General features: G+C 38.6%; 1 protein-coding gene across 4 annotated transcripts in view; it reads right to left on the bottom strand.

Moving 5' to 3' along the window:
- Nucleotides 1–644: 644 nt before the first annotated feature.
- The window catches only part of RBMS3 (RNA binding motif single stranded interacting protein 3), an 851,530-nt gene continuing 841,750 nt past the window's right edge, over nt 645–10,424 (bottom strand). For all 4 annotated transcript variants that reach the window (XM_066631436.1, XM_066631435.1, XM_066631437.1 and 1 more), the window contains one exon: nt 645–8,516. Coding sequence is in view for 2 of the 4 variants with exons in the window: in XM_066631435.1 (XP_066487532.1) it covers nt 8,510–8,516 (7 nt within the window). In the remaining 2 variants the exon portion in view is untranslated. The remainder of the gene's footprint in view (nt 8,517–10,424) is intronic.

The following is a 10,424-nucleotide window of genomic DNA, read 5'->3' as shown; positions in this document are numbered from 1 at the left end:
AAAGGGTCCACATGAAAAGGATCTCTGGAAGGTAGACCTTTCAGTGTGCTGGTTTTTCCATTGTTTGTTCCTGACCTGATAACCTTGGGTTAACCCCATCCTTTCTGCACGCATGAGTTTGCTAAATGCAGTGTTTGTGCAACCAGAGTTCATAGCTTCTGATGTATGTAAGGGAACAAACATTCCCTTACCTTGAGGAGGCCTCTGTGACTGCCCCACCACTGCAGGATGCAGCACATGCTCCTTTGTCAAGGCTGCATCAGCGCTGGAAATTTGGATAGGATTGGGTCCTTAATCTGTGATTAAATTTTTCATCAGCAATCTACCATTAAATCAATTAAAACTCACTTCATGTTTAAAGTTCTCTCTAGAACGTAATAATATCTGGTTTATGCTGCAATCTGTTAAGCAGGCACAAAAATAGTGTTGATCAGAAGAAAAACTTGTCCATCTTCAAACACTGCAATTTGCTTGGTGTTGATATTATGAAGAGAACCCTTATTTCTCAGGAGCATTTCAGGGACATCACCCTGACCCCTCACTGCCCCATACTGTATCATCTTTCAATTGTTTCATTCAACACTTGTGAAAACAAGGAACAAAGACAGTCAATGCTTTTCTTTATTTTTTTTATTGAAAGCTTCATCAAAGAAAAGAGAGGTTTAAACCTAACATCCACTGATCTACAGAAAGCCCCAGGAGTGGGAAAATGGCAGCTATTAGGATTTGTGGTACAAATGAAAAAAAAAAAGGCAAAAAAATCTTCAGCAGTACAGAAATTTTCATGACATTTTGAAACATTAGCACAAAGATGCCCTTAACAAGTCAGAATCAGTGTTTTAATTCCTGTTAGATTTTGTGGATTAATTTGGAAACTGGGAGGTCTGCAAGGGGTCTTTCCTATTTGTGTGATATTTATCTCGTTTCAATGCTCTGGCTCCTTGAGGTCATTTTAACCAGATAGATAACTCTTTGTAACAGAAAACAATTAAAACTTTGCTGTATGAAGTCTTGACACCTTTTGATTCATATATTCATATGATTCATATATAATAACCTGCCAGAATTATTATTCCTTATTATTATATAAGGATTTTTTCCCCTATCACTTGAAGGGGGGAGCTGTTCTAAGGGGCCCTCTAGCTCAAATTTAAATCCAAGCACTTCAATTTGCAAGATTGGGTTTCCCACTTTAACAGCCAGTTCACACAACACTTTTTGGGTAGAAAGCATTGATTGAATACATCCAAACTGTGTCTTTGCCAAAGTGGTTAGCTGAGTGGTTCATCTAAGCTCTGATCCTTTCTCAATACATGTTGTGGATGAGTCAAAGCTGCGCCATATGTAGCTTGTAATTGCTTCCTGCTGTGGTGAGCAGAGAATGTGATTTGTGTGCTACAAGCTGGTGCTACTGATATTTCACTCACCATGCACTCAAGATGAATCTTCCTATGAAGCAACTGCTTGGGGCAGCAGTGACAAAGGACCATATTTTCCTGCCTTGTACTTCGAGCACTTGCAAGATAACAGTGAAGAGCTAAAATCTATGCTTCACTCTCAGCAAAGATGCAGTGTGGATAGATTCAACCTACATCTAGATATGCAATCATAGTTTGTTGAATTGGCCCATGAAACTGGCACTTCTTCAGCTCTTACTAAGTAAGGGACTAACACCTTTCAGGAACACAACCTTCTAAGAGAGTGGTTCCCAAACTTGGCGCTGTGATGGTCTTTTCTACCTGGCTCACCAGGCCAAGATCACACAAGTTCTTGTAAGAATTGTGCAATATCTCATGAAAATTGTGTGAGATTTTGTGTGATCCACAGGGCACTATGGATGAAGAGTGCCGTGGCAGCATTAAGTTTGGAAACTACTGTTTTATTTTCAAATCAGGAAACACAATGATAATTTGGATGGCTGTAATTTTTTTTCTCCTTTTGAAAGAGATAGTCTCAAACATCTTTTTTCAGGGTCAGGGCCTTGTAATAAATCTAGACTAACAGCAGATCATTCATACCTCCTTACAAATAGTTATTAGGGTGGAAGAACCTCAAGTGTAATACTGTCAAAATGTAAACACAAGAATTTTGAAACCCACAGAAGCAAACCCGACATTTACTTTACAGCATTTGTCATAATTTCCATTTATTTTTAACAAAGAACATGTCAATAAAAGTGAAAATACGGTATCTTTTCTGAGGTATGAAGAGGAATTTGAGGTTGGAATCCACTTTAGGTGATAACAGTAGAAGAAGGAGGAATTTCTTTTTAATTATTATTATTATTATTTAAAGAGAATCAACCTTTCTTCTGATGTTTAATGATTCCTGAAATCTACTCATCAAGGAAAAGAGATCTGCCAAATTACTGACCCATCCTCTGGCTAAGTATGCACATGAGTGTTTCCATGCATGGTTATGTGTATGCTTTATTTAAAACGAAATACTTCACCCACCACTGCAGAGGAACGAGATAGCATACAAAAGGAGAGGTTCTCTGAAACATGCAGCGTGCTTTCCTTTGCAATTCCATCACACCGCTTAGAACATCCTTGGTCTATGCAGAGGACCTGAAAAACCTTTATACCTTTGTACATCAGAACCAATTTCATGTTAAATAAAGCTTTGAAAATAAACGTTGACCATGTATGACTCAAACACAACTATCTTCAAATTCCATATTTGGTCTCATCACCACATGGACTGATTCATCATGTTAAGCCCATTATGCACCTTTCTGTGTAACTCTTTACTATATATGTAATAGTCCAAAGGGAGTGTGCTTAAGCCTGTTTCATTCATGTCATCCGCAGCATTAAAATGAGCAGAATGATGGCTTATAAACACACCTTCAGGCTTAAAATTATGAACCAAGACAACTTTCTACACATTTCACATCATTTCTTCAATACCATAGACAACATAATTTAGATCAAAATACTGTGACATATTAAAAATAAACTTTATTACACTTCAGGCATTCTGAAATCTGCTGAGTTTGGTAGCCATACATACATAAATAATACCCTTCCTTCTCATTTTTAATGAAAAATGCATTTTAATGCTCAAGCTCACTGCAGTATCCCTTGCTTGCCTGAACACCAGTTTTTCATCAACTTCAGATGTCATTCATCTGAACACAGCCATAGCCAAACATACTGAAACATGATAGAATTTCTCCAAAATACTCCTAATTCTGCTTTGCAGTAGGATTTTGAACGAGCAACACAAGACAGTCTAAGCCTCTTGACCAACCAGAGTCTGCGAATATGAGCCTACCCTTAGGAATGCTACCATGATTCATTTTAAGGAGTAGAAAATTCTTGAATATCACTGAGGGCTTCCAAAACTACAACTGATAATTAGAAGAGCCTTTTTCAGTCTTTTTCAGTCTAATACCTCACTCCGTAGTCAATCATGATCAAATACTTGCATTTAAATAAACTGAAAGTTCATCCGTTCAAATCCAGTTTTTTTAAATTGTGCTGGGATATGGATCAGCTGAATGGGCCACAGTTTCCACTTATTTTGTTGTAGGTGACTGCCAAGATTGCAGGTAAGGCTCAATATGATATCACAGTTGTGGCACAGAAAAAAAGCCACCTCAGCACTCCAGCTAGAATATACCTTGACAATGGAAGGAAGTTAGTATCATCCGGAAGGACCTTAATCACATTGTTTCTATATCAGCAATCCTCTCCCCCCTCCAGCTGATGCTGATGTTGGAAGTAAAATGGGGGTGAGGGCTGTGATAAAAAAAGTAGGCCTATGAAGCGCCCACTCTGCATTGCTTTTGATTCCTGGCCTATAAGGCAGATTTAAGGTGCGTGTTTATTAAAACAAGGAAGAGCTGAGGTACAGGACCTCCCACATGTTGCTGTCAATACCTCTCTGTGCCTGTTTGTGTACAGGTAATGCGAAGTGTGCAACGCATGGTCAGAGAAGTGTGGAGCCCCTGAACATGGATCTAAAAAGGACCTTGTTTTCTAGCAATTTGCATCAATGAAGCAAAATACGAGTATGCAAATTTCAGCAATGCACTTTCATCTCAATCTCAATTCTTACAAACGCAGAATCCTGTACAAATAGTTCCAATTTTTTCATAGCTGTACCATTACTGAAAACTGGCAAGGAACTGCTTAATGACAGAACTGACTCAACAACAAATGTTGCACTGAATTAAGATTTTGTCGCATTGCAAAATATAATTAGGTTGCAACTGATATTTACTAAGGGCTTACATGACCAAGTGGACAAACAGTTACTTTTGGGGTGGACCATGTAGACAGTCTGAAACATACATTCTACATCTGACCTGCAATCCAGCAAATCCCTTGACATGCACTTGCTTAGCAGGACTCTCATCTTTTTACCAATAGCAGCAACAAATGCATTGCAAAAGGTTGGAAGATTGAATTTAGCAAAGTTTAAAAAGTGACTTGGAGCGTGGTGTTGGAGGAAATGATAAAAGCCTCAGTGGGTGTACAGAGCTGAGTCCACAATTCTAGGAATTGTGGATTCGGGACCTGTCTAATTTTGGCGTGGTTGATACTTAGGCAACACTGATGCCCACTGAAATGCTGAATATGTTTTATCCCAAATTGCGATGGAAAATATTTTATATGTTTAGAATTTGATGTTGATTTGATCTTGATATTTTTTTCAGAATCACAATTCACACTCTCAGATATGACAAAGTATTCTCTTCTTCTTGCAAACAGTAATCGAAGGGTTGTATCCTGAAAAAGTTAGGATTCCTAATTCATTTACAATAATGGAAGCAAAATTACTCAGAAATAACTCATCACGTCAATTTAAATGGTGCTTAGTCATGACTAACTTTCTTGGGATACAACCCAAAGATTTTGTGAGCCTCTGAACTAATGCACATATGCACAAAGCTAATCAAATCAGGAATAAATCTGGATTTAGAATCAAACCCTTTTTTTCTTAGGGTACATATATAATTCAGTGGCCACTTACAGAAGTGTAGTCATAGATCATCTTCAGGCTCTTAACCAACATATCAGTATATTAAAGATGCAATCCATTAGCTTTGTTTTATAAAATGGCAGATTCTGTAGATTGTCAAAAGAATGCAAACCATTAAATGCAACCATATCTGGGATACCTGAAGAAATAAGAATGATTTTTTTGTGATTGGTGCCTGCCTGGCTTCATAAAGGCTAACAGCACAGGAACACCATGTTTAACCATATTTACTGGAAAATCCCAGCCAAGAAAAGGTTCAAAAATCGATAAATGAAGCGGCAGAGTTCCAAAGAGAAATGGGAAAGTACCTCAGCATATCCAACAGCCACACGGTAGCTACCTCGCAGCCTCATTGGCAACTGCAACAAGACTTTTCTTTGCACCAAACTAGAAATTTTTACAGAAACGAACCAAAAAAACCCCAAACATGCTTCTTTCATATTCAACAAAATTGTGCCACAGGAGGATAATCTCTATTTATACACACAGGAAAAAAAGAGCATTAAAAGGAAGAAAACTAAGGCTGGCTTGATTATTTTTCCTATGTTCCTTCCAATAGGCACACTCATTTCCAAAGGAGAGGGGAAACCCAAAACACAACAGAACAAGTGATGCCTACAGAAAGGAAACAGCAATGGCAAAGTACATGAAAGAAAGAAGCTAGAGGTCTTTACGTAGTATCGAAACTTTTTTTCCTCTGTGCTGTGGTCCTTTTAACTGGAAGTGTCCTCAAGTAGTCGCTGGGAACGACATGTATCTCACATAACTGGATCCTTCTGTCTATGCCCATTGACTAGATGATATCCTATTTTTTTTTTGTTCTTTTAACATTGCATATTTAGCAGCCATTTGTTTGGGTAACCCAACCCCATCCCCACCCAACACGAGATAACAACATTAAAAATAAGGAAATGTTCTTAGTATTCTTAAAAAAATACTTGCTTCTTTAAAAAGGTCATTTAAAGTAACCACAGACTCCATGTACAAGGCTCTGACAGTGCTCCTGCATAAACTTTATGTCAGTTTCACTCAGGCTTCTGTGGACAGCTCATGCTCAGTGAATTGTTTGTTTCACTTTATTAACACTACAACGGGGGCAGCTGAATCTAATTGATTCAAAGCAAACCTGTTTTATTTTCACTCGTCAGTAAGGTTACCCTGTTTTGAATACACTACAGTCCTTGTAGTGAACCCTTTCTCTTTTTCTTCTAACAGAGGGGCATTTCAATTATTTGGTTTGTTTTTTAAGTGCTTCCTTTGTTAGATTTATCTGCTTCCTATAGAGGAAATATTTTGTACTTTGAGGGAAAAAAATCTTGTCCTTGTTTGCCTTGTTCTATATCTGGGGCAAAAGTCTCTAGGAACCTATACAGCATTTCAGTGGCAAGCTCATGCTTAGCTTCCATTTTTCACTCGTGCTTACACAAAAGAGATTCCCAGTGATTTGTGCCACCTTTAAATTTGGGAGTGAAGAATAAGAATGTCTGAAATGAAGGGAATTTACACATCCAAAATCTTTCCCCATACCAATCTAGGGGTACAGGCAAAATTTGGAGATGCCTTTTTCAGTGCTCGCCTCTCCCCAAATTGTCACTGCATGATATCCTTCCCTAATTTGTTTTTTTTAAAGATATTTTCTAAGACCCTCCATATATAGATTCCATATATTCTTTTTAATTCTTTTAAAAATAGGTTTTTACTGACTCAATTGACTTGCTATTTTTTTCTGCCTAATCAGACTAATCCGTGATTGTCAGCAAACATATTTAAGACAACAGAAAGATTAGTTGGCCTAAAGTGATTGTTAACTTCATGCTTGCATGAGAGAATTAACGTGAGCAATTTTTAACTTTCATCTTGCACAGGAGAGCTAAATGAAACCATTGATCATCTGCTTCCAGCGGCATCTTCTGACTTGAATGCCCCACCAAAATGCAACATGAAGATGGTTGGTTTGGAATGGTGGAAGATGACACAGAGAGAAGGGAGAAAATGAACCAGTGGGATGCTATGAAGAAGGAAGACTGTAGTTTTCAGTACAAAAGGAATCAAACAATGTAGCAGCAAAGCTCAGTAAAGTTGAAACACACCTGGGTAGAGTAGCTGGCAACCCAAACCTTCCCCATACTGTGAATTTCTGCTAAGCGCTGCAAAGTACCAACTACTCAGAACTTTCCATTAGAAGCCTAAGTACATAGGATGTAAAACACCAGTGGAAGATAGTTTAAACAAACACAAAGATAAGAACTGGTCCGGCCATGTAGGTCAAATAAAGATATTTTTAAAAAGGAAAGAAATAAGAAAAAAACTCTATCTTCTGGACTGCGGTAGGGTGTCATTTCATCTTTGGTATAAAACAGGCCATCCATAGGCTGCATTTGATCACAACTAGGAAAGACTACAGAAATTGTCAACAATTTCTTCTAGCTATTGCTTTTTTTGCACTTTTTTTTTTGACCATAAGCTCCTATCTACTTAAGTTTTTTCCCAATGCTTTTAAGCTAGGTGTTTGCAATGTGACAAGCAAAGCAGACTAAAAACTTCTTAAAGCTCATAAAAAAGACTGCAGATAAAAAGCACTAATGCTTTTGCCAGCGATCACGCTTTGTAAATTAAAAAAATTCTCCATTCTGCAAGAAAAAAAACCCGCATTCCTTAAAATGCAGGTTGATTCCCCCCTCTGTTCAATAATTTTATTGTAAAACACTTTAGCCTTCTAGATTCTTCTCTGTCAACACCAAGAAAGTTCATAAAAGTCTCAGCACTTTTCTTTCAATTTTTGAAGTTGCCGCAGTTCCTTTATCAACAGATTTTCTTCAAAAGAAGAAAAAAAGCATTTTCTGCTCAACTGTACAGTTTATAATTTTTTTTTGTTCCGCCTAAAAATTCATCAGTCTGCTGAACTTCAGCACCAGCTGAAACCGGTGTAAAGATGAATTCATTCTCATTTCTTCTAACAAGACGTTGACAGCTTGCCTTGAGAGCCTCTGACGTCCTTAAAATTAAGGCAATTAAGATTCAAGAAAAACCTTACCTAAACATTTCTTTTAAAAAAACAAAAACAAAAAATCAAATTCAAAATAAAAAAGACACACTGGATTTCAACAAGAAGGGGGGAAAGGGTCGCTGAATTCTTGAGGAAGACCGTTAGTTTTCGTCTCAGCTTGCTCCCTCTTGACATCATCGGTTTCATCGTGTTTTTTTTTAAAACAAAAACAAATCTATCTACACTTCCAAGTAAATTCTGAATTTCAAATGTTCATCCAGAAGAAATTTCAACCCAGTGTTTCGCCGTGGGTTTTTTTCTTTAATAAAAAAATAGCAAAAATAAAACTATCAGACTACATGACTGAACAATTTGCACAGCACATAGAAACACTGTTTTGTTTTTGTTGGGTAAGGTAGAAAATGAAAAAAAAATCATCTGATGCCTGTGCAAACTGGAAGCCAACTTCTTGTTCAATGAAGTTTCTCCATTCAAGGCAAACTTTTTCAGACAGACATTCTTCAGTCCTGCTTATTGTCTGTAAAAACAATTGAATTAAAGCAATCATTAAAACAGGCCAGCCTGTTGCTCTTTTCTACTTCCCTTTAAAAAGTATCCAATCTAGGCTAATTCTGCATATCTTTATGCACAATACAGGGGTTAAACAAAAAAAGAAGCAAGCAGAGGTAGAGAGCTTCTAGTCTGCTTAATCTGGAGTTTATTTCTATTAATGGTTCAGTAATGTGTGGTTAATAGGCAAGATTGAGGATACTGAAGTCAAGCAATAACAAAACAAAAATACTGTAATAAATAATAAGGTGGTCCTTGAGGTACCCTGGACCCATTGCCTTAAAAGGCTCGAAAGGTCATTACCAACACCTTGAATTGGGCTCTGAATGGAATGGGCAGCCAGTGTGGCCACCGAAGCAACAGACAGTAGGTTCAGCATTCTGCACTAACTGTACCTTCCTAACCATTTTCAAGGGAAGCCCATTGCAGAGTGCATTACAGTAGTCTAAATGAGATGTCACTTCAGCATGGACCACCATAACCCGATCTGATTGACTCAGATACACCAACTGGTCTCAACGGATACACCAGCCAAAGCTTGGAAAAATCCCGCCCAGCCACAGATGCCACCTGACTATCCAAGGCTGTGACCCTGCTCTTTCAGGTTCTTGTTGACATTTGAAAGTTGTCATTTCTGGCTGAAGACCTAATAGATGTTTTGGAACACACCTGAACCAAGAGGGGAATGGGCAGGGTTCTTTGTAACAATGCATCCACCTTCCTGGCCTCAATCCGCCCTCCCAGGGCCATTCAGACTTGTGCCAAAAAAAAAAAAAAAAAAGCTGGCACAGGACACAGAAAGCCCCATTCAAGCACCAGGGGCTTACCCCCACGCAAGGGAACACAGCTATTTTGGTTTCACATCTGCCTCTTAAGCAAACAAAATTGGCCTTTCCAGTGGGATCAAGAAAATGTCTGCACCTGCTTGGCAAAAGATAGAACGAAGTATCTGAGGTGTGAGATCTACCCACTGATGAAGTTTCCCTATAAATACTCTCTTCCCTAGAGTATTAATCCTGCCATCAATGTTTATTAGATTCAATCAAACTGCATAATAGTGCAAGTGAAAATGTATGTGTTCAAGCTCCAAAAAAAAAAAAAATGTTCCCATGTTAGAGATATCAGACAGCATTAAAGTGTCATTAGGCTCCATGCACTTTTCAAAATCTTTCCACTGCCATCAATGGATGTTACAATCAAGTCAGTTCAAAGGAAATATAAAAATGTGATTATTTCCTTCCCTCTCAATTTTTTAAAATAAAACATTTCTATACATTCTTCATTCTCCTTAGGCTACACATGAAGGATTTGTTTCTTTTGCTATGCAAACTGCTTTGTAAACAACTCTTGGTTGAAAAGTGGTATATAAGTATTAATAATAAAGAATCGGCAGCTGATTAACTTGGGGCCCAATCGTAATAGGCAATCTTGTGCCTATGAAATGTTCCCATGGTGCAGCATACTTTATGGGTGTAGCAAAAGGAGACACATCATTCAGTGTGGTTGGACTGCTGCCGCAAGCAGCGACCACATACCGGCACTCTGCCATGGAGCCAGTAAGTAAGTCAGTGTGGGTGGTAGGTGGCACGTGTTGGGGAGGGGGAGGAATGAGGTGGAGATCGGAGGTGGGGAGGTAGATGGAGGCTGGGAAGGAGGCAATATTCTGTCTTCCTTCTCAGTGCCACTTGGACATGTGCCAGCAAAAGAGCTGGCTAGGTCTGAGTAGACCCATTTGAGTGGTGGGGGCTTACCCAAACGGAAAAATTTTCCGTTGCCCAGAGGAGGCATCTGGCACTGCCATTCCCCCCAACTCCTCGTAAGATGGCAAATGCTCCAGTGGCGCAGCTGGATCAGCAGCAAGGAGGAGGGATTTGTT

The sequence above is a fragment of the Tiliqua scincoides genome, chromosome 5 (assembly GCF_035046505.1).
Source record: "Tiliqua scincoides isolate rTilSci1 chromosome 5, rTilSci1.hap2, whole genome shotgun sequence".
NCBI classification, from domain to species: Eukaryota; Metazoa; Chordata; class Lepidosauria; order Squamata; family Scincidae; genus Tiliqua; species Tiliqua scincoides.
The sequence above is the reverse complement of the archived record's forward strand: the minus strand, read 5'-3'. Positions and strand labels throughout refer to the sequence as shown.